The 24,580-nt window shown below is 45.6% G+C and overlaps 1 protein-coding gene and 1 pseudogene across 9 annotated transcripts in view; one reads left to right on the forward strand and one right to left on the reverse strand.

Annotated features, from left to right (window-relative positions):
* The first annotated feature begins 2,827 nt into the window (after positions 1-2,827).
* Positions 2,828-24,580, forward strand: part of AZIN2 (antizyme inhibitor 2) — a 29,998-nt gene continuing 8,245 nt past the window's right edge. For 2 of the 9 annotated variants that reach the window (XM_088790977.1, XM_088790982.1), the window contains exons 1-7: positions 2,857-3,184; positions 5,540-5,713; positions 13,643-13,815; positions 14,720-14,854; positions 15,575-15,740; positions 16,972-17,134; positions 18,475-18,587. In XM_088790977.1, coding sequence (XP_088647103.1) covers positions 2,963-3,184; positions 5,540-5,713; positions 13,643-13,815; positions 14,720-14,854; positions 15,575-15,740; positions 16,972-17,134; positions 18,475-18,587 — 1,146 coding nt within the window. In that variant the 5' untranslated portion in view covers positions 2,857-2,962. Of the gene's footprint in view, positions 3,185-3,576; positions 3,654-3,830; positions 4,018-5,539; positions 5,714-10,869; positions 10,952-13,642; positions 13,816-14,719; positions 14,855-15,574; positions 15,741-16,971; positions 17,135-18,474; positions 18,588-24,580 lie in introns of those variants that run through there. The other 7 variants (XM_088790980.1, XM_088790978.1, XM_088790979.1 and 4 more) reach the window with 7 other exon arrangements.
* On the reverse strand, positions 8,959-9,551 carry LOC148755663 (mitochondrial inner membrane protease subunit 1 pseudogene; annotated as a pseudogene).

Raw genomic sequence — 24,580 nt, forward strand, 5'->3', positions numbered from 1 at the left:
CAGGAGTTTCAACAGCCATTTTGAACCATGAGGCTAAAAGCTTGGAGCTGAGGATGGCAGAGTTGAGAGGAGGTGTCTTGGTTCCTGAAGACTTTGTGGAGCTGTCACACCAGACTTTGACCGTTTACCTCCAGTGTTATGTGCTATACTCGGATACGTGGTAGAATAAACCTATGTTTGTTTATGGCTCTGTTATTTTCGGCTTTTCTATGTTCCTCAGCCTAACCTAAATGTAACTGACACCCAGTCCCATGAGGTATTGGGAATCCTGAATGACATGATCAACAGGAAAGTATTTTGCAAACTCTCCAGCTCTATGCACACATAAGACATTTTTATTATTACAGTGTTTGCAACTATAATTATATTGGTTTAGGAAGAATGGGTTGAAATTGACTGACATGATCCTGGCCAGAGGCCAGAGACTCTTTGTCCTGTTTCAGCAATGTGTTCATAAGGGCTGTACACAGCATCCATGGATAACAGTGGCATGAGAGACTGGCAGGAGAGGAACTGCCAATCTTTGGGCTGGATGTCAGCAGGATGACTGCATGACTTTTGTTAAGCTGGGGCCAGAATGCTCAGATACTGGTTGGCAGTTAAGCATCAAGTTTAAGAGTCAGGACAGATGGGTTTAAATCCAGGTTCCACCCTACTTGCTGTGTGACCCTGGGCAAGTTATTGAACTTCTCTGGGTCTCAGATTCCTTATCTGTAAAATGGGAACAATTATAGCCCCTGTGACATAGGGTTGTCATGGAGATTCAGTGATATAACATACCCATTAGGAAAAAGGATAAATCCAGTTTATCTGTATCCAGTCCACTAACCCTTGACAGATTACAAATGGACAGACTAGATTCTGGTTCGTTCTTTCTTACCTTTATTGATTCATGCAGTAAGCATACTGAATGTGCCTACCATGTGCCTACTAGATACCAGCTGATGAAAAGAGCTAGTAAGGTAGTCTTAGACCATGGCATCTAAATACAGCCAGCTCAAAGAATAGTTTTTTTTTTTTTTTAAAGTAGATCCAAAGTTTGTTTGGGTGCCCATCCCCTCCTCTTACTGTCATTTTTTCTTGAGGGCTCCCTTCAAGGTTTCATTCATGGCTGTTCTGGTTAGTAGATGTTTGTTCTCAGGAGGACCTTAGTCACTCATTCATACTATGGTGTAAATAACTACAAATCTCAAAAGCATGGACCTGCAAATGAGCCCTCCTATAAAGCTGACTGCCTCCTGAAAGGCTGTTCAATGCAAAGCAAGAAGGTTCCAGGTAGAAGGGCCCAGAGAAATCATTCAATCTGAACCCTCTCAATTCACAGGGACAAATCATGCCAGGCACAAGTGACCCTGGGCTAAGCAGGATGACCCAACCAAGGACACCCAGTAGTCATGTGGCCAGGCTGGGTGGAGAACAGACAATGGCTCTTCCAGACTCCCTGGTCACTGCTTTACACCATCTATGTTCTGAGCATGTTCTGATTAAGTTGTGCAGGGTGCCCTAGGGAGCTACTGAGGCAGGACTAGAAGTGCCTCTGCCTTTTAACACGCCTACAGCCTGACAGGGAACATGAACACATACGTTAGACCAAAAGCCCTTTGGCCTCACTGATTTGAAATGCTGCCTCCATTGTGTACTACATTCTCCAATATGTGGGAGACTATTCTAGACTGTTCTGTGTTACCGCTGTCTCTTCCTGCAAGCACTATGCTGTTTCAAAGGCTACAGCTTTACAAAATACATTGATATCTGGTAGAGGAAATCCTTCTTCTTTTTCAAGAATGTCTTAGCTGTTCTCGTACGATTACTGTTGCAGATGAACTTTTGAATTAGCTTTCAAATAACACAGATTTTGAATCCTCTTTAGCACGCTTCTTTATACCAGGCAATGGGCACTCCCAGGAGCCAGGCACTTAGTTCCTGCCCCTGGGAGCTCACAGACTCGCTGGGAAGTGTAATCAAACAACCGTGTAAAGCAACAACAGGAATCTCATGCTGTAGGTAACCAGGGCCAAAGGAGTGAGGAGTCCCACAAACGTAAGTGTTTGTGAGTTCCATTGCTCCTCCAGGCTAGGAAAGTCATGGGAGGCTCAATCGGGGGAGGTGACATTATCCCGAAATTTTATGGATGAGCAGCAGTTTGTCTAGTATAGAAGAGAAGAACTACTTTGAGTTGGGGAAGTTAGAGAATGCTTACCTACTCCGAAGGAGACACATTTCATTTGACAGAAGATAGGAGTTTGCCAGAGGATGGAATGAAGGGAGGGATGGCTCTGAGCTGGGAAAAACTACAAGAAGGCCCTCTGAAGGCATTTTAGCTGGGGTTTGAGTTGGAGGAATCAGAGGAGATGCTGGAAGAGGCAATTAAATAAAAAGGATTTTATTAGAAAAGTAATACAAAGACATGACCTGTGAGCGGGACTTTTAGGGATGAGTAAACAGTTCACCAGAGGAGAGGAGGTAGTCACAAAAAAGGCTTCCCGGAGCAAACAGGGAACTTCCGGGCTTCCTGCCCACTCTCTAAGATCTAAGATCCAAGACCTAAACTTCCCACCGCGTAGAGGTCCGGGATTTCGTGGTGGCGGCCCTGCAGTTCCGATTTCCTGGTGTGGGGAAGCGGTGGATCATGGATCAGCGGAAAGTATCGAGACTCAGGTTTGCGGAGTCCGCTGGCAGAGCTGAATGCTTTATGTCAGAATCGACCAATGGGATGGCGGCACCCGGTTGCCAGGGCTACGGAGGGCTGGAGGGTGGCCGGGGAGGCGGGGCCTGGGAGCCAGGGCGGGGTCTGGGCGGGGCCATATGAACGGGAGGCCGGCGGAAAGCGGGGTGTTGGGGTCGGTGGCTGCTGGGCGGGCGGGGCGCAGGCCGCGGGGCCCGAGCCGGGGGGAGCGAGCGAACGGAGGCGCGGAGGATCCGATTCACTAGCTGGCGAGATCTATGGGCCGAAGCCGTGTAAATGCGTTTTAAGGCGAGTGCGGGGAGTGATTCGGCGATCCTCGGGGAACGGGCGCCCTCACTTCCAGTGATGACCTGCCCCTGGCCCCTCTTGCCTCCTTTCAGCAGGGGCCTCGGCTCCGCAACGGCCACTCCTCCTCGGGGTGTTGCACAAGTTTCGAGGTCACCGGCGACCCCCCCTAGCAGCGCGCCTGGCTCTGGCCCCCGAGGAGGACCGGGCTTGGTAAGAGTGTATGTGTGTGTGGTGGGGGCGGGACCTCGGTTCTGCCCTCGGGAGGGCTCACCAGGACAGAACCTCAGCCTTTGGTTCTCACCCGGGAGCCCGCGTGGCGCCCCCATGCACGCCTCGAATCCTAGCACGCCAAGACCAGCCCGTCCCCATTTACAAACGGTGAAACTGAGGCTCCGAGAGGGGACCAGGCGTACCCAAGGTCACGTAGCACAGAGCAGACTCGAACTCAAGCTCCGGCTCTGGGTCTGGGACTCCTTGGAGGAGCCACTTCTGCCCACTTTGGGTGGGCGTGGTCAGGCGGGGATGGGGGTGCACCTTGGAAACTTGACCACCCAAGATTCTTGCTCTCTTTCTTTCCCTTTTTACTAAAACCCGAATTTCAGAACTGGAAAGGATCTTTAAAACAGTTCATCCGTTTACAAATGGGGAAACTGAGGCTCAGAAAGGAGGTGACATCTAGGTAATATAATGCCTTGTCCCAGTCCAGGATACCTGATGGCCCCTACTCTTCCCAGTGAACCTAAGGTCCCCCAGGCTTGTGCTGGGGGCGGGGTGTGACAGAACTGGGAGGCCAGCCTGCCCCCTTCGGCACCCAGGCCAGCGCCTCCCTCACTCCCGCCCCCACCGCTCCCCGCAGTGTGTTGCATACTTTCTAAGGCGGCAGGCAGCGGCGGCGGCCGCAGCAGCGGCTCCATCCAGACCATCTGCTCCTCCTCGGTATGGCTGGCTACCTGAATGAAACGGACTTCGTGATGGTGGAGGAGGGCTTCAGCACCCGAGACCTGCTGGAGGAGCTCACTCTGGGGGCCTCACAGGCCACCATGGTGAGGGGCTGCGAGTTCCGGTTGGGTCCCTTGTTCCCTGTGCAGGCCCAGCTGCCTCCTCTGAAAGGGCCCCTGGGGTCACTTACCTTATTCTTTCACTTAGTATTTGGTATTCAATCCTTACCATTTGCAAGACTTGGGCTCATTTTATCCCCGGTTCCTGGCCCTTGTCCCTAAACCTGCCCGGCCTGTTCGCTGCCTTGATGACAGCACCACCATCAAACCTGGAAGCCCTTGCTCCCCCCACACATCTAGGCATCACCAAGCTCTGTGAGTTGAGCCTCCTTAAAATACCCTCCAGTGTGCTCCTCTGGAATCTGGACCTGTCTTTGGCCCCCAAACCTCCTCCCTGCCTCATCCCACCCTCACCAATTTTATCATAGACCTGCTCAAAAATCAGAATTCTTTGGCCGTCCCCCACTGCCTACAGGATCAGAACCCCTCTGCCTTCATAGCCCCATTTCTGGCTTCTCCCATGGTATATATTATGCTTCATCAGAGCTGAACTACTCTGCTAGTATGACCCAGTAATGTCATGTGCTCTGTCATCACTCGTTTGTGTAGAATACCCTTCTCCCGGCCTCTCTCTCTCTCTTACCTATTTCTACTCATTCTTTATTACTCACATTTTCCTGATTACCCAGGTAGATTTTGTATTTTCTTTCTCTGTGGCCCCCACTGCATGGTGTAGAAATTTCCATCTAGCATTTATTTAATGGCTTTGTGACTGTGTAAGGGGTTTGTTCTGTTCCAGACCCAAGTCCCTTCAGGGCTAGAGCCCTGTCTAGTCATCTCTGTCCCTTAGCATAATGTCAGACACCGAGTGGGCATTAGTAAAAAGAAGTATTGCATAAAGAAAAACTGAGTCCCAGGGAAGGTTTCAGTAATGTGGTCTCACCCATAGCCTCATACGTGTTTGGTCCTCAGCAAATCTGTGATGGCCACTTGTCCACAGGCATGGGTTGCAGTGGCAGTGAGACTATCTCAAGGCTTCATTGAGCACAGATATGTGAAAAGCAATGGGCTGTATGCCATAGCTTTGGCCTTCAAGGAATTTATCTTTTTCTGGAGAAAACATGCAAACCCAGTTCTGATACTTAGGAAGCAGGTGCAACATGCAGTGGAACATTAAAGGCAGGGTGATCTTCTTGGTTTGGGGGAGGTGGTGTTTGACCTGAAACCTGAAGGCAGATTAAGAATTTGCCAGACACAAGTGAGGAAGGGTATTCTTTGTGGAGAGCATGGTGGGAACAGGCATGGAGGTGGGAAAATAAATGATCCATTGTGCAGCTGGCGTTTGAGCTGCAGCAAGGCGAGGGACTGGGGCAGGATCATAGGGCCTTGAATGCCAGGCTGGGGAGTTTGCCTTTAGTCCTAGAGACTTGGGGAGCCCCAGAGAATTTAGAGCAAGGTAGCTTCACGGCCAGAGCCGAGCTTGGGGCAGGTACTTGGGAGGACCGGGGATGGCATGCACAAGGAGGGAGCTGGGTGGGGTCTCACATTTGTCCCTCTTGTTGTGCAGGGCGAGGTTGCTGCCTTCTTCGTGGCTGACCTGGGTGCAGTAGTGAGGAAGCACTTCTGCTTTCTGAAGTGCCTGCCTCGAGTTCAGCCCTTTTACGCTGTCAAGTGCAATAGCAGCCCGGGCGTGCTAAAGGTCCTGGCTGAGCTGGGGCTGGGCTTCAGCTGTGCCAACAAGGTGAGCCGCTGACCCTTGCAGCACACTGAACACACACACACAGGACTGCTGTAGATGTGTCCTGGGGAAACAGGAGTGACCTACAATTGGCCTATGCCCTCTGGGGAGGGCCACTCACTTGGAAGGGGCTTTAAGGGATGAGGGAGGGAGAAACAAGCCTGGAATTTGCCAGCCTGGAAGTTCCAAATTGGAATCCTGTGTGTCCCTGGGTAGATGGGTCACCTTTTTAAATGGCAGTTTCCAAACTTCTTGACATAAAGCTACGTATACATAGAATTCTTCTAATTAAAACAAGACAAAGCAAAACAAAATAAAAACCTCTTATTTTCTTTTATAATCTTAATAATGTGCGACTACATTTTCTTAACTAATTCTTCTAGAGTTTTGTTACTTTGTCCATCCTGCTGACTTTCTAATTTAATTAATGCTATTGTCTTAATTCCCTCCTGCCCTCTTTAGATTTGCTTTAGTTATTTACTTTTTACAAAATTTTTATTCATTGAGCTCCTATAATGCGCTAATCACTGTGCTAGGTGGGGCTGGCAGTACAGTGTTGAGTAAGATAGACTGTGCTGTCCTTGAGTTGAATGCTTAGTTTATCTATTTTCATCGTGTTCTTATTTGAAAAATCCTTTAAGCCATAAAGTTTCCTCAGAGTACAGCTTTGGATATATTTATGCATCCAGCAAACATCTATTGGGCACCTTCTGTGGGGCCAAGTACTATTCTAGGTGGGCATTTAACCGGTGAACAAAACAAAAAAAGCCTGGTTCTTCATGGAGTTTACTTTCTAAAAAACAAGTTAAACAATGAAAATTGACAGTATTTTATATGGTAAATGCTGTGGAGAAAATTGAAGTGGGAAAAGGAAGTAGGGAATGTTGGGAGAGAAGACAGCACTTTTAGATGGTTTGGCCAGGGAAGGCTTTGCTGAAATTGGAACACAGACCTGAAGGAAGCAAAGAATCAATCAAACCCGGTGGATGACCAAGGGAAGAGCATTCTAGGCAGAGGGAACCGCAAGTGCAAAGGCCCTGTGGTGGGAGCAAGCCTGGTGGGCACTGGTTTGTGATATTGTCATTACTGTTATTTTTCTAATGGTTAGTAAGGATTGTTTTGAGGGGAATCCTTTTTAAAATCCCTTGTAAGCCCCTTTGAAGTCAGCAGTATGGCTGGGTGTTGTGAAGAGAGTTCTAGAAAGGGTTCCTGGGAGAGAAAGGAGGAGAGCTAGCCAGGGCAGGATGTCAGGGCTGGAGGGATTCCAGTGAGAGACAGGTGTGCAGCAGGGTGAGCCAGTCAGAACAAGCAGTTCAACCTTTATCAGAGACGAATGTTAATGCTCTCCTTGATAGATGAGTCTCTCCCTCTTGTCACCCTTTGCATTAGCTCTTGCTTTGTGCACCTAGGTATGTGCATGTGTCACATAAAGCCCTGTGAGGGGCAAAGGGAGAGAGTTTGCCATTTTACAGTTGGGGAAATGGGGGCCAACGGTACTCCGCTTACTGGTAGCATAGCCAGGTCTTTCTCCTGCACATGCTGGGCCTCTGCTCTGGGCAAGGAGGAAGGGGCCCCTTTTCTGGCGCCCTTGGTCTGGGGGTAAAGAACAGGATCAAGCTCCACTGATTAGAGTCCTCTGCTTCTGGAAACTTCTAGCCTCGGGCTGGCCTCCAAGGGGCAGAGCTGTGGTTGATTAGGGTTTAGAAAGTCCTTGAAATCAGTGGAGACCTTAAAAGCATCTACCGTTTGCTAAATGCTTCTGTTGTGCCAGGTGCTTTGCCAAGTGTTTTCTGGTACATGATCTCATTTTATTCTCACAACAATCCTGTGAGGTAATTATTATTACCATGATTCTGACAGCAATCCTCTGAGGAAGCATTTAACGTATAAGGAAAAGCACAAGGTTGAGTGACTTACTGGGAAGTGGCTGCTTGAGTATAGCAATGAGGTCTGTGATTCTATCGCTGCTGTCTTTTCCAAGATCCTGGGAGGGGAGGGCTGAGCTGTGACTAGGTTGGTGACAAATGCTAACTTCAAGGGCTGGGAAAGGTCACCCCTCCTGGTGGGTGAAATCACGCAGACCTTGGGGTGTATTTTCTGAGAGGTGTCTGCAGGCCGCCCAGCTTTTCTTAGAAGTCCAAGGCTGCCCTCTTCTGGTCAGCCATAGCTGGTGGCCATGCTTAGCACACTGCCTTGGCTGACTTTGACCCAGGGCTTGGCTTGAGCTGGGGCTGGGTGTACAGATGCTCATCACACAGGCTCCAGGGTCAAGGGCACAGGCCATGCCTTGCACGAGGCTCTGGTCCATTCACCTTCCCAAGGACCTTATGTCATCTCTCCTGCCCCAATCCCTTGCCCTCTCTTGCTGTCTCTTCCCTATGCTTCCATCTTAAAAAGCCTTCCCTGGACACCACATCACTCCTCACCCCATTCCTTGCTCCTTCATGGCCAAACTGAGTTGTCTACACTCGTGTGTCCGCACTCACTTGTCACTTTCCCTTAGCACCCACTCCTTATGCCATTGTTTCCCCACCTCCACTCTCACTACTACAAGCGTCTCCAGGATCTAGTGAGCACTTCAGTTTAAACCTTCATTTTGATTTATTCAAATGACGTGGATTCACACACACACACACACACACACACACACACACACACACGACATCAGCTTTATGTCTACAGAGATAATCGCTATTATGAGTTTGAGTTTGGTGGGTATATGTAATAGTATTTACAAAATACGTACAACTATGATCCATAGAAAAAATATAAAATAGTTCATGATTTTGTAATAAAATATAGAAGGTCATATGTTACGTACTGTTTGGCAATAGCTTTCAAGCAGCTTTTGGAGGTCTGTTCATGTTGATGCATTTAGACTTGGTTGGGGACACTCCTTGGTCCTCTTATTATTATCTGGCCTTTGAACAGTATTCAACCTTTTTTTTTTTTTTTTTTTTTTTTTTTGGTGGTAAGAGCACTTAACATGCGACCTATCCTCTTTACAAATTTTTAAATGTACAATACAATATTGTTAACTGTAGGCAATATGTTGTATGGCAGATCTCTAGAACTTACTCTTCTTGCAGAACTGAAACTTGATACTCATTGAATAGCAACCCCCCTTTAATGACATAGCCTTTTTTTTTTTAATAGCAAATAGTTTATTAGAAAGTACATGGTCTTAGTGGCAATAACAAATTCACTTGAACAGGAGACAATAATCAAATCAAAAGAATAAATGTTTGCTAATCATCAGAAAATTTGTGACCATTAGGGCTATCATGTAGAAATCCAAAATCACTCAGAGGCCAAAGGTTAAAGAAGATACGTCCTCTTATTAGTCCATATGGAATAGGTCCATAGTACCTGGAATCTGTAGAATTCTGTAGATTATCACCTTCTAACCAAACATGACCCGTTGGCACATAACTATGGCTTTTAAAGAAATCTGATGGACTATTGGTGAGGATTTTGTCTCCTTCCAACCCAATTACTCTTTTACAAATATTTGATTTTGGATCGCTTGGGCTTTTTGAAATCACAGTGTCACCTCTTTAGATACCATAAAAATGTCGACTAAGATTTTCAGCAAAGACGACATCTGAATTTTGAATTGTAGGTTCCATTGATGGTCCGGAACACATGACAACACCACCAACGTATTCAAAAGCACAATGAGCTATACAGCCATACTGAATAGTATAGCCAACAAGTCGAAAGGTTTTTCCCAGAACGCCACGAAGCATAGTTCTATGTAGGCTCTGCCACCATTGGCCATAGGTCTGTTCTACAATACATTCAAGTTTTAGGGTAGTTGCAGGGCTTCCAGAAAAAACATCTAAAGCATGTCTCAAAGCATATGTGGGTAATCCATGGTTTCAGGATTCCTCCAGCCCCAAAGAACCCGGGAAGATTCTCATGACATAGCCTTTTAAAAACTACTCAACAATAACAGATGCTCCGACTTTAAAGACTTTGGAAGTGTACCAGATGAAAGTGAATGCTGTCTGCGTCTGCCCCACCCTCACTGGGTGCCTCTGACAGTTGCGACACCTCCTTCCACACCTCCTTCCAGACAGACCCAAGTTGTAGGACTGGCTTTGCTTTGACAGGAATGACATCGTAATCTCTGTATTGTTCTGCCTTTTCTGGAGACATTCTCTTTTCTCACATCTCTACAGGTCCTAGTGCCAGCTTTTCCTCATACTCTACCACTCTCTAAATGGGAGGATTCCTCTGGATTCTGTCTCAGGCTCCCTTCTCTTATAAACGCTCCCTCTGCTTAGGGAAGCTCCTTCATCTCCTTCTGTGGTTTTAAATGCCATCAATATGCCACCACCTCCCACGTTTTGATCTCCAGCCCAGCCCTATATAACCAGCTGCTGACTTGATAATAAAACAGGACGCCTGGAACCCAGTGTGTTCAAATGGACTCATGACCTTCCCTTTGAGAAGGGTCCCTTGGTTTGTTGGGCATGGAGTCTCTCCGCAGACACCCTCACCCTACATCCCCACGCTTGCCAGCCCTGCCTCCATAACACATCTCCCCCTCATTTCTAGCGCAGCCTTTGTCATCTCTCCCAGGATGGTTGTCACCAGTCTCCCCACAATCCTCAGTCCATTTTTACATGGTAGCCAGAGTGATCTGCATTTAGACCTTGCATTTAAAATGCAAATCTGACCATGTCATTTCCATTCTTGAAACCCTACAAACTGTTTCCCATTACTTGCAGGGTAAAATATGAATCCACCTCAGCCTTCTTGGTTTCCCCATTGGCTCTGGCCAACTCCCTCCCACCTCATCTACTCCAGGCTCCTGTCCAGGCTACTCCACCAGGCTTTGTACCTGGATCAGGCTGAGCAACTTCCAGCCTCAGAACCTCTGTACAGGGGCTTCCTCTACCAGAAACATTCCTTCCATCTTGGCTTGGCCAAGGCCTCTTGTGGGGCTCAGCTTAAAATTTTGACTTTCCGGAAGGCTCTCCTTCAGTCCCACATTCTCTTTAGTATCCTGTACTTTTTCTTCATGGCTCTGCTCCATTTGTAATTCCATCATTATTCAGTGTTCATTAGTTCCTACCTGTCTTCCCTGCCAGCCTGAAAGTGCCACAGGGTCAGAGACCCTATCTGCTTTACTCACCACTTGTTTTCATTAGCACCTACCATACAGCCTGGCAACTCAGTGGATGCTCCAGAAATACTTGTCAACTCAGGATGGAAGCTGAATTCTCCATTATAGTAAGTACTGTGGCTGAGAGCTGGTGTGCTCAAGTCTGACAGTCCTGGGTTAGAATTCCAGCTGTGTCACTTATAAACTGTGTTACTTTGGACTTCACCTCTCTAAGCCTCTGTTTCCTATCTCATAAGATTATTATGAGGATTAAATAAGAATGTATACAAAACATTTAATACAGTGACTGGCATATAGTCATCAACAATGGTTATTTTTTTCTTTTTTAAAACATTTTAAAATTATAGTTGACATACAATATTATATTAGTTTCAGGTGTACAACATGGTGATTAGACATTTATATACCTTACAAAGTAATTACCATGATAAATCTAGTAACCATCTTTCACCATACAAAATTATTCTGATATTCTTGACTATTCCCTATGCTGTAATTTACGTCCCTGTGACTAATTATTTTATAACTGGTAGTTTGTACTTCTTAATCCTTCACCTTTTTATTTTTTTGAGTTCCAGTGGGCTTTTATTGAGATAAATTAACAAAATTTAAAAAAAATCAAGATTTTATCAACCATTTTTTCTGAACTCCCTTCACCTTTTTCACTCAGCCCCCAACCTCCTTCCCCTCTGACAACCATCAATTTGTTCTCTGTATTTATGAGTTTACTTCTGTTTTGTTTGCTCATTTATTTTGTTCTTTAGAGTCCACACATAAGTGAAATGATATGGTATTTGTCTTTCTCTGTTAGACTTATTTCACATAATACTCTTTAAGTCCATCCATTTTATCGCAAGTGGCAAGATTTCATTATTTTTTATGGATGAATAATATTCCGTATATTACATCTTCTTTATCCATTCACGTATTAATGAATACCTAGGCTGCTTCCATATTTTGGATATTGTAAATAATGCTTCAATGATTATAGGGGTGCATAGATCTTTTTGAATTAGTGTTTTCGATTTCTTTGGATAAATACCCAGGAGTGAGATTGCTGGGTCATATGGTAGTTCTATCTTTAATTTTTTGAGGAATCTCGATACCATTTTCCATAGTGGCTGCACCAGTTTACAACCCCACCAGCAGTGTATGAGGCTTCCTTTTCCTCCAAATTCTCACCAACACTTATTATTTCTTCTGTTTTTGATAATAGCCATTCTGACAGGTGTCACTGTGCTTTTGATTTGCGTTTCCCTGATGATCACAACAATGGTCATTATTTAAATATTTATAATCAAAGCTAAACCACAGGTCCCCAAAGTGCTAGCATTGCTTCTTCCTCTCACATCATGTGATGACACAGGGAGTGAAAACACTTTTCATATACACATGGACTCAGGGTCTTTGGAAGCAAGCTTTGGTGGCAGCAATAACAGCTCTGGAGTTGGGCCTTTGTGTCCCACTCTGCTACTTACTGGCTGTGTCCCCACAGGCAGGTGGACCTCTCTGAACTCAATTTTGTCCTCTGTAGAATGTGGCCAATAAATATCTCATAGGATACTTATCAGCATTATCTGAGATAATGCACATAAATACTTCATGCTGAAAAGCTGCTAAATTAAAATAGGGTCTTATTACAAACTCAGGATGGCTAAACAATAGTCCTATGTCTCCTAGCGTGGCTTCCTCTCAACTTCCTTCCCTTACTCATGGCAAGTCAGACCTGAGTTTGAAAGTTGGTTTGGCCACCTATTTGCTACATAGGCTTTCTGAGCATCAGTTTCTTTCTCTCTCGAATGGAGCTAATCCCCACATGATGGGGTTACCGGAGGGAGTAAATAAAACAGTTAATCTAAAGTAAGGATTGGTAAGTTGTGGATGGTGGGCCAAATCCAGCCCACTGCTGATTCTGTAAAGTTTTATTACATCACAGCCACGCTCATTCACTTATGCATTGTCTGCTGCAGCTGTTTTGGTGCTACAATGGCAGTGGAGTAATTGTGACATAAACCGTACGGCCTACAAAGCCTAAACTACTCGTATTTACTCTCTGGCCCCTTGTAGAAAAAGTTTGCCAACACCTGATGTAAAGCATCTCATTCGGTGCCTGCTTGTGGTGGGTGCTCAATGACCATGGCTGCTGCCATGATCGTCATTGTCTGTATCGCGAATGCAGCAATCAGGTGGAGTAGTGTTCTGTAAAGGTGAGGAAGAGGAGGCCCTGTGGGGAGAGGGGCTTGCTGTGTCACCCAGCACAGTGCCATACACACAGCAGGCCTGTGTCAAAAATCCTTGTAGTTTCATGAACTTTCTAGTACATCAAGTAATATTCTCTAAACACTTAAATCTGCCAGGAAAATGTGTCAGAAGTCTGTGGTCAGGGCCACCATGAGTCCATGTAGTGCCTTTGGGTGAATTAAAAAATGTACCCCTTCCTTAAGATACTTAATTGTTATACTAACTATACTGATTTTGTTCGAATGAGATGCTTTACTACCAGGAAGTTGTAATAAATATACAAATCTACCATGTATTCTTTGTGAGTGGGACCCCTTCCCTGCTTAGGATTGTGCAGTGCACCACCTGCACAACTGTACATGGCAGCCCTGCCTATCAAAAAATGGTGAACCAACATGAATCCCGATTTTTGTATATCTGTTGTCTAAAAGTGAGGCCCATTTCTTGTTGACCTCTGCATGCGTAGCTATGACTTTGCCCCTCATCTGTGCTTCCTTGGCCTCTGTGGGCCCAGCAGGCCCTGGTGCTTCCTCACCACCACCTTTGGGACCCCACAGGCAGAGATGGAGTTGGTCCAGCGTATTGGTGTCCCTGCCAGTAAGATCATCTACGCCAACCCCTGTAAGCAAATTGCACAGATCAAGTATGCTGCCAAGCATGGGGTCCAGCTTCTGAGCTTTGACAACGAGATGGAGCTGGCAAAGGTGGTGAAGAGCCACCCAAGTGCCAAGTAAGCTGAGAGCCACTCATGTGGGGAGGTGGAGAGGGTGGGAGGAGTGGAGTTGGAGCCGAGAACCCTGCCCTAGACCCAGCCACGTCACAGGAGATTGGGGCAGGCACCCCTGGACTGGACCCAGGATGCCAGGGAATGACTAGAACAAAGGCAGAAATAACTGATTACAGCCCAGGTGGAGCAAAGCCCACAGTGTTATGGAGGTCAAAGTCATGGCTGAGAGCGAGGGCGTGTTTAGGAAAGCTTCACGTAGGAGGTGGCATTTGAAGTGGGCCTTGAGTAATGAATAGAATTTGGGGAGGGCACAAACAGTATATCGGAGTAAACTGCATAAACAAACACATGGAGGTCAGAAATAACTCGGGATCTTTGAGACAATAAGCAGAAGTTTGGTATGGCTGGAACATACCGTGTGCAAGAGGTGAGGGAGATAGTGAATGACACCTGTCATGGGCAGGGACCTGATGCAAATGGATTTTGCAAGAGGTCAGGGCTGGACATTTTGCTCGGGATGAGGCTCTCTGGTCACTTGGCACCCTGAGGATTCCAGGAGAGGCCAAATGGTGGGCCACTCTGGTTCATTCAAAGGAGCTTCCATTTTGTCTGTTTTACATGATATTGCATCAATAAGACTGTTTAAAAAATAGTTCCCCCCAGACAAGAAAAGTTGGAAATGCCTGGTTGGTGTAGGGGAAGTGGAGCTTCCCAAGGGAGAACTGGTGAGGCCTAGGGACATTTAGGGAATGGATGGGTAGGACTTGGAGGTTAACTTGTTGTCTGTGCAGGGAGAGGAAGGGGTCAGGGCGACTCTGAGCCACGCGGTTCACATCCTTCACTCAGAAAAGAAGTGGTTGGGGTGGGGGGGAGGGGTCCACCCAGCAGAGGTGCCCTGTTTCCTCAGGATGGTTCTGTGCATTGCCACCAATGACTCCCACTCCCAGAGCCGCCTCCACCTCAAGTTTGGAGCGTCACTGCAGTCCTGCAGACACCTGCTTCAAAATGCCAAGAAGAGTCACGTCGATGTGGTAGGTGTGAGGTGAGTGCCTGGGGACCCCACCGTCCCCACCCATGCCAGGCCCACTGCCTCTTACCCAGGAATTAATCAATTCTGTATGAGACCTCCCCTAGGGCCTCCAAGGAGGGCCTGTCCTTTGGAAAGAAGGTTTGGAGTGTCTTGCTGCCTCAACCCCACAGTCCCCACGTCTTGTCCCAGGAGGTTCCAGGAGGGACGTGGCTTTGCAGGAGTTTTCCCAGCCTGTAGGCCTCACCTTTGCTCTGCCTCTCTCCTTGCAGGAATGTGGAAGAATAGCAATGACCTAACAACATAGGTTGCATTTACTCTGTACTTAGGGCATGCCAGGCCCGGTGCTAAACATTTCATGTACATTATCCCGCAGCCTTGTGGGGTTTTATCCCCACTTTACGGGTGGGGAAACTAAAGCCCAGGTAGGTCACACTGCTGACTGAGGGGTACATCCTGATCTGGCTGACTCAGGAGCTGGCCTTCATCCCTGAAGGCCCAGCCCTAGGGCCAGAATGGAGGGATGGCAGGGGCATGAAAGGCCGCGGGACCTTGGATCTAGACTCCTGTCCATTCGTCACTTGCCACATGGCCCCTGGCAACCTATTTAACCTCTTAGGCCCTCAGTCATTACATCTGTCAAATGGGCACCATGTCCATTGTGTCTGTCCAACGTGCTGAGGTGGTAGCACGTGGGGCCTAGCATGTGAGCCGAGGCTCTCCCTCCCTTCCCAGTTTTCACATTGGCAGTGGCTGTCCTGACCCTCAGGCCTATGCTCAGTCCATCGCAGATGCCCGGCTTGTGTTTGAAATGGGCGCTGAGCTGGGCCATAAGATGCACATCCTGGACGTTGGTGGCAGCTTCCCTGGAGTGGAGGGGGCCAAAGTGAGATTCGAAGAGGTAACCCTGGGACCAGCAGTGTCTCTTGGGCTCTGTGGAGGGAGGGGGGTGGCGGGGAGGGTAAGAATGACAGTAGGGGAGCCTACTGTGAGCGGGTCCCATGTGCCATGTGCTGTGCTTTGCCTGGATCTTATTATTAACTTGTGTAACAGTTGAGCACATGAGGCACATGGAAGTTATGTCACTTCCTGAGTCCACGGCACAGCTGGCTGCACACCTAGCTCTGCCTGACTCCAGCCCACACACAGATTTGAGGCTGAACCAGGCCATAGTTGCATAAATCATGAAGCTCTTTGAGGGTCTGGATATGCCCTGTTCACCCTCAGGTGAGCTGATGAGAAATCAGATGAGGGCAGGGAAAGGAAAAGCCAACCTTCTGTCCACTCCCAGTCCACCTGTCTCCTTCCCACCTGTGAGATGAAATCAAGAAAAATGTGTCATCTCAATCCCTACTGCAACCACTAGGGGTCGCTGCTCCTTAGTTAGAGCCTCCTCCTGGAATATCCACATCTAGGAACTGACCCTAAGAAAATAATCCGCGATGGACACAGAGAATTAGCCTCAAAGATGGGCACTGTAGCTTTGTTCATCACAGGAGTCCAGAGAACTTCTGCGGTCCATCTAACACTCAGGGATGGTTAAATTATGGAACATCCTTATGATGAAAACATTTATTGACATGGAAAGGTTATTCACAGTCTCTTGAGTAGAACAGGTTATAAACACACACACACACACACACACACACACACACACACACTCCCCTATCATGTTTATAATAAAAAATAGTGTTTGTATTAAAAACAAAGGAGCTACTCCAAAAAGTCAACAGTAATTAGGTTAATATGGGTGACAGAATTGGAGGTCATTTTGATCTTTTTCCTTTTTGTATTTTCTGAATATTTTTGTTAAAAAAATGTGTTATTTAAGTGATTGGTTATTTATGAAAGAAAGATCCGCACCAGGGCTTCTGGAATCTGAGTACCTCTTCCCACTGCGCAGGCATTGAGAAGGGTGATTTACACAAGCACGAGGGGCTTGACGCAGCTCTGTCTCCCGCCTACCTTTTGGCCAGCTGTCTTCAGTTACCAGCTGGGGACTTAGCAGCTGCCAAGTCCTTCTTCCTGAAATTAAAGAAGTTTTCAAGAAACAGAATTAGAGATGTAGCAAGTCTGCAGCATAAACCCCACATTTCAAACATGTAACTGTTCCCCTGTCCTCCTACCATCAGATTGCTTCTGTGGTCAACTCCGCCTTGGACCTGTACTTCCCGGAAGGCTGTGGGGTGGACATCCTTGCCAAGCTGGGGCGCTACTACGTGACCTCGGCCTTCACCTTGGCAGTCAGCATCACCGCCAAGAAGGAGGTTCTTCTGGACCAGCCAGGCAGGGAGGGTGAGTGTCAGATGGGCAGATAGCCCTGTTCTTCCCTGAAGCTAGGGACTGGCTGTCTGAGCCGGGTCTGGTTTTAGGGAGTGGGGGAATCTAGAGAATGGGTCCTTGCTTTAGGGAAACTCGTAATCAAGTCCCCTCACCTCTAAGGCACTTATTTACCATATTTTTTTCCTGTGCATGTTCATATTTTATGAAGATTAAGATAAAAATAACCTTAGGGAGAATAGACACTTTATTAACCCCATTGTATAGATGAGGAAATTGAAAGCCAGAGAGAATATAAGTGAACTGCTTAGTAGCTACCGTGTTTCCCCGAAAATAAGACCTAGCCGGTCTTATTATAAGACCTGGTCTTTTATTAATTTTTGCTCCAAAAGACGCATTAGAGCTGATTGTCCAGCTAGGTCTTCCTTTCGGGGAAACATGGTAGTAAGAGGTAAAGCCTGCATTTGATCCTATGTGTGTCTCCTACATACAGGCTCTTACTCTCCCTACTGTGTCTCATACGTAATGAAAATAATGACAATTTATATTTATCTAAGCCCACTTTACAGATGACAGAATGTAGGCATGGAGAGGTTGAGTCACTAACCCAAAGTCACACAGCTGATAAGGGGCAGTGCTGGGATTCAAGTTCAGGTTGGGCTGACTCAAGGCGTCTCTGCCCACACTGTCAACCAACATCAGCACTCTTCCCTGCCCTTTTAGAAGGACCAGTCCTCCGGGCAGATCCATGAGTGACAGATGTCAGGGACTCTGGTTTTGGGGCTTTGTCCTCTGCTGCAGGAACCTCAGGCAGGAGAGTCTGAGGTCTCTGTGCTCTTCCCCAGATAGAATCCATATGGAGGGGTGGTGGGCTTCAGGTAGAATGGTGTGTGTGTGTGTGTGTGTGTGTGTGTGTGTGTGTGTGTGTGTGGCATTCCTGGCCTCCTTTATAGATCTGGGGCATTGTTCTGTCTAGTCCCATCAGGAGACCTGGCTTCTCGTTCCAGTTCATGCACTGCCCCAATTGTGTGCCTCTGAGCAAGTTGCTTACCCTCTTGGGGTCTTGAGTTTGGGTGGGCTGCTCTTCTGCCTTTGCTGGGGCATCGAGGGGCTGAGATGCAGGCAGGGTGAGTGTATTGGGCAGGGTTACTCAGCTGCAAGGGTGAGCATTTCCAATGTGGCAGTGAACCTCAGGTCACAGGAGGAGGCAGCAGCCAGCCCATAGTTGAGGAAGGGGCAGCCCTTTTGCTTCTGTAACCCATCATCCTTGTGGAACTCACCATTGTGCCAGCTCCCCACTCCCACCCCCCTCATCTTGCTGCTGGTCCTCCCCCTAACCACCCTCCTCCCTGCAGAGGAGCCCGGTTCTGCCCCCAAGACCATCGTGTACCACCTGGATGAGGGCGTGTATGGAGTCTTCAACTCAGTCCTGTTTGACAACACCTGCCCTACCCCCATCCTGCAGAAGGTAAGCCTCTCCCACCTGGGCTTGCTTTCAATTGTGTGGGTGTGTTTATTTCATTATTATTATTTATTATTATTATTTCTTTTTTTGTTTATTTTGTATTCCTTTTCTTTTATGTGGGTGTGTTTAAATAAGATTTTTTTGTGTGTTGTTATCTAATTTAAAAAATAAAACATATTCATTGTAGAAAATAGATGAAGAAGGTTATTACCCATAATCCCACCACATAGAGATGGACTTTTTGAACATTAGATTTCTTTTCAGTCTTTAAAAAAAATTGTGCTATACTTTTTTCCTATAAGTTTGGGGTCCTATTGTTTTGTAACCTGTGTGTTTTCTCTTAACATGGGGTGTGGTTTTTCCATGCCAGTAGCTAATCTTTGACAACATGCTTTCTGATGACTGCAGAGTATTTTTACCAATCTAACTCTGGTGGTTGGCCATTTGGTTTCCTGTTTTTGAGCATTGTGAGTGTATCTTGACATCCATCTCTGATGACTGCTCTGGGGTAAATTCCTAGAAGTAGAAAGAAACAGTTCCCGTTAGTGGTTTTTCTTCATATTAGCAAAAGAACAGGAATAGGCAAAACATTTCCTAGCCTTCAGAATCCAGCCCTGGGCCTCCTGCAGCTTCAATGGACATGTTAAGGGGAAAGAAAATCAGACACACCCTTGTATTTTCACATCTCCAGGCCTTTGTGTGTGTGGTCCCTCTTCTGGAAGGAAACCTAAGTGCCTGACCAGCATCTAGCCCATCACCAGCTTTCAATATGTGTATATGTTTCTTTTCTTTTCCATTCTGTCTAGTTTTTCAAAGCCCTGCTACAAAGCCCTCCTCTTTGTAGCTCTTCTTGCCTATTATTTGCGGTAGGCATAGGGAGCCCCTCCCTCCTTCAGGCGCCCATGCCTGGATGGGTACTCATTCCATAGTTGTGTTGTTCAGTGTGGTTATGTCTGCCTGTCTGAGTAAGCCTCCCTGATGTGCTCAGAAATTTAGTTTTCCGCCGTGGTGCACTAGCGTCGCCTGCATTCCTGTGGGATTCCACATCCTACCGCACCCAGAAAGAACCAGGCCAATCTAGGCCAACCAAGCCCCCGGTTACACAGCAGGTGGCAGCTGCTTCCCAGTTCTTCTCCCCTCCAGTCCCCCTCTTCTGTTACATGCCATCTCACTGCCTATTCACTTCATCAGCTGGTCAGATGAGCAGGAAGTGGCCCCAGACCGCTCCCCCTGCCCCGCCACTTCTCTGTTTTGATTAATGTCCAGTTGTGTTCCTGACTTGGGCACCAGGGTGTTACTGATGCTCTTTGCGGCCCGTGCTGCTCTTCCTCTGAAAGATACTGGGGATTCTTCCTTTGGGCTGTCAGCCATTTCCCAAGTCCTGCAATGTGACCATATCCAGGGTGGGGTCCACAGACTGGCTGTGGAGACAGACATTGTGTAAATGACAGCACACAAAATAAGTTAGCTATAATTGTGCTGGGAGTGTGTCAGAGGGTCCAGCTGGGCTGGGGGTTTCTGCACCCACTTCCCCAAGGAAAGTCCCCTCACTACTTGTTGTGGCAGCTTTGCACCCCTGCTCTTCACTCCCAGAAACTTTGTTTATGGGCCTCAGATACAGAAAGTTGTATTAAATGTAATCCTTGGTTCAAGGTATACTTCTCGTCATTGGAATATGCTTGCCCTCCCCCCTTTAAAATTAAACAAATATTTGAGTACCTCAATATACAAAGCATTGTGCTGAGGCCTGCTGGGTAAAACACGTGTGTGTGTGTGTGTGTGTGTGTGTGTGTGTGTGTGTGTGAGATTAGTACATAAACTACAGCAATGTCATGAGAAAAGTACAAAAAGGTACAGAACAAATGTTATTGAATCTTCCTCAAAAATATTTTAGTATATATCACTAAATGATAAGGACTTAAAAAATCACAAACCATCATCAAACTAAAAAACAAACAAGTCTACCATCATCCAGTCAGTGTTTGGATTTCCCCAACTGCCTCATAAATGGTTTTTATAGTTGATTTGCTGAAATCAAGAGCCAAAGAAAGCCCACATATTGCATTTGGTTGGTTTGTCTCTCTCTCTCTTAACCAATTGGTTTCCCCAACCGCTTTTTATTTTTTTCAATTTATTTGTTTATTTGTTGGTGAAACAGATTTGTTGGTCCTGTAGTTTCCTGCCTTCTGGATTTTTCTGTCTGGTGAATTCTTTGGATTTCCCTTTGGTGCTATTGAATATATTTCTTGGAGCCCTGTATTTTTTTGAAACTAGATAGTTAGAGTTAATGATTTCAGTAGATTCCCAATTAGTTTTTGGATAAAAATGCTTCATGGGAGGTCTTGGCTTTGCTTTCTTTTTAGTGTAATAAACATTATCATTTATCACCTCATCTCTCTGTCTCTTCCCATGCAAAGTAATCACTATTTCAACTCGTGTTCTTTTTTTCATACAGTTTTTTCTTTTTATCTATATCTATGTCTGTGGTAAGAACACTTAATATGAGACCCACCCTCATAACAGATTTTTCATTTTATACTACAGTATTTCTGTCTATAGGCACATAGTTGTACAGCAGATCTCTAGAACTTATTCATCTTGCAGAACGGAAATTTTATACCCATTGATGAGCATCTCCCCATTTTCCCCTCCCCTCAGCCCCTGGAAACCTCAGTTCTATTCTTTGTTTCCATGACTTTGACTATTTTAGATACCTCGTATAAGTGGCATCATGTAGTATTTGTCCTACTGTGACGAGCTTATTTCAGTTAGCATGATATCCTGAGCATTCATCCACGTTGTTGCATATTCCTTATTCTACAATGCTGAATAACATCCCATTGGATGTATATACTACGTATTTTTTATCCATTCATCCGTTGATGACATTTAGGTTCTTTCCATGGTTTGGCAATCATGAATAGTGCTGCAGTGAACATGAGAGAGCAAATCTCTCTCAGAGATCCTGCTTTCAGTTTTTTGGATATATACCCAGAAGTGGGGATGCTGGATCATATAGTAGTTCTGTTTTTAATTTTTTGAGGAACCTCCATACTGTTTTCCAAAGTGGCTGCACCATTTTGCATTCTCACCAGGGTCCAATTCTCCTCAACACATGTTGTCTTTGGGGGTTTTTTGATAACAGCCTTCCTAACAGGTGTGAAGTGATAGCTCATTGGGATTTTGATTTGCATTTCTCTTATAATTAGTGATATTGAGCATCTTTTCACATACCTGTTGATCATTTGTATGTCTTCTGTCATTTCCTTTTATCACATCCAAATGTATTTATAATTTATTTTACTTGTCTTTTGCTTTACAAAAATGGTGTTATGGTGTATACAACCTTTTTGGACTTTTTCAAAAACTTAATATCACAGTCTAAGGTTCATCGATACTGCTGTATATCTCTAAATTCATTCATGTGACTATATAACACTTTATCAGTGAATACGCTGCAGCTTGTTTGTCCACTCTCCTCTCCAGGCACTTGGATAGTTTCTAGGTGTTTGCTCCTGTGAATACCACCGCTATGAATATTCTTGCTCATGTCTCTGTGACACATGAGGAAGGAGTAGAAGCACGGAGCGTAGGGCATGCAAATGTTCAGCTTCATGTGATTGTGCCAGAATATTTTCCAAAGTGACTGTACTAATTGGCAATCCCACCAGCAATGTATGAGACTGGGTGGGTCTACATTTTCCCAATATTATCACCACCACCAAACATAACATATAATTTGTGGAGTTAAAAACAGGTTTCAGTTATGAGTAGCTTCGGCTATGAGTAGCAGGTCCCAAATTACATGACTTGAACGGGACATCGAGGCCTATATCATTCTCATGTGAATGTCTGGACGCAGGCAATTCAGAGCTCGTATAGTGGTTTCATGGTCACGTGCAGCCCTGTAGCTTCCAGTTGTACCTGTTTCTAGGTATTGTTCTCATCTTGGTTGGTACAAATTAAAGTTCAAGACATTTAGGAAAGAAGAGGTGAAGTCCATGTTCCAGTTGTCTTTTAAGGAAATTTCCTAAAAGTAGCCACATAAAACTTAGGCTTTTGTCCCATGGCCATAAGTACCTGCAAGGGAAGTTGATCTTTATTCTAGGTCATCATGTGCCCAGTAAAAATTAAGGGTTGGAATTACAGGGATAGGCAACTAGCAGCCTCTGCCACAGATAAGTTTGAGGAAAACACTGGATAGCAACTTGGTGTCCTAAAGTTTGGGATTTTTTGAGAGGAAGGTAATAATATTGATTAATTTTAGACTTGAAGTTAGGCATGCATGTTAAAATGTGAAAGTCTAAAGTAACCACTAAGGTAATAGAAAACAGATAATACAATTTCTAACGTTGAGGGTAATTAAAATAGTTGAGTTTGAACACCAGCATCAAAAAATAGACCAGCAAAACATAGTTGAAAGCAGAGAAAAGAACCACACATATCTGGAAACTTGAGTTTTGACAGGGCTTGCAAAGCAGATCATTGGGGATTGTTTAATACTTGATGCTAGAACACCTGATTATCCCTATGCAAAGAATGAAATTGGATCCCTAGCTCACACCATACATGAATATAAGTTCCAGAAACCAATGTAGGAGAATATCTGTTTGATCTCGAAACAGGGAAGCACAGTGAAGAATATCTTAAAAACTGAAAAGGAAAAGACTGTCTATATTAAAACGAAGAGCTTCTGTTTATCTGTTAGCAAAAGGAAAGAGGCAATCACAAATTGGGACAAAGTATTGAATATATACATACATATATATAAAATTGATAAGGGATTAGTAGATAATATATGAAGGATTTTTCCCCCCTTCTTCTTTCTCCCCCCCCACTCCGGTTCAAGCAATCACCCCCCCCCGCCCCCCCCGCCCCCCCCCCCCCCCCCCCCCCCCGCGGAGGCAGTCGGTCGCCGGTTGTGGGTCGTTGATTGGCCGCTCACGGCAGCTCACGGCAGCTTTTGCTGGCCACCAGCCGCTCATGGCAGCCCGCGACAGCACAGGGTAGCCCCGGGCAGCCCAGCTCCAGGGAGAGCCATTGTTCACAATCTTAGCTGTAGAGGGCGCAGCTCATTGACCCAGGTGGGAATTGAACCAGCGACCTCGGTGTTAGAAGCGCGGTGGTCCAACCACCTGATCCACCGGCCGGTCCCTGAAGGATTCTTAAATAAGAAATAGAGACAAAGAAGAACCTTAGGAAAAAAGTAATATGAAATAGTAAACAAAAGAAATATGGGCAGTTCACAGAAGAGGAAAGCCAAATACAAAATGAAAAGGTGCTCAACCTCGTTGGTAGTCAAGGAAATGCAAATTGAAATGAAAATGAGATACCATTTTATACTGACTAAATTAGAAAAAAGTTTAAAGCCTGGCAATATCAAATGTTGGTGAGGCTATGGAGTAGTAGTTGGATCTGTTAGACACTGCTAGGTGGGAGTTGGTTTATCTACTTTGGGAAACAAGTTGGCGTTAATTAAAGTTAAACATGCATATACCCCATCCTCCAGGTTCCTAGGTATGTATTGTAAAGAAACTGTTTGAGGAGATATATAAGAATGTTCACAGGAGCAATTTTTATAATATAAAACATTGGAAACAACCTTATGTTTGTCGGCAGGGTAGTACATAAATAGGTTACAGTGTATGCCGTACAATGACTTCTATGCAGCATATTGCAAATTAAGGCTATATGTATCAGTTGGATGAATTTTGGGAATGCAAATTTCAACAACAAAAAAGCAAGTTGCAGAGATTATAATCCATTTACATAAATTTCAAAATGTGCGAAACTAAATACTATATTGTTTAAGGTTAGGTATACTCATAGAAAACAAAGTAAAGCAAGAGAATAATGACAATGAAATTCAGGGTAATGGTCACCTCTGGAGGGGTTAGGGAGGGGCCTGTCATTGGGGTAGACCACACGGGTTTCCAAGATACCGGAAATTTTATATTTCTTTAGCTGGGTAGTGAGCACACAGATATTCATTTTAT

The sequence above is a fragment of the Rhinolophus sinicus genome, chromosome 14 (genome assembly GCF_057876585.1).
Source record: "Rhinolophus sinicus isolate RSI-liver-muscle chromosome 14, RSI-T2T, whole genome shotgun sequence".
Classification (NCBI taxonomy): Eukaryota; Metazoa; Chordata; class Mammalia; order Chiroptera; family Rhinolophidae; genus Rhinolophus; species Rhinolophus sinicus.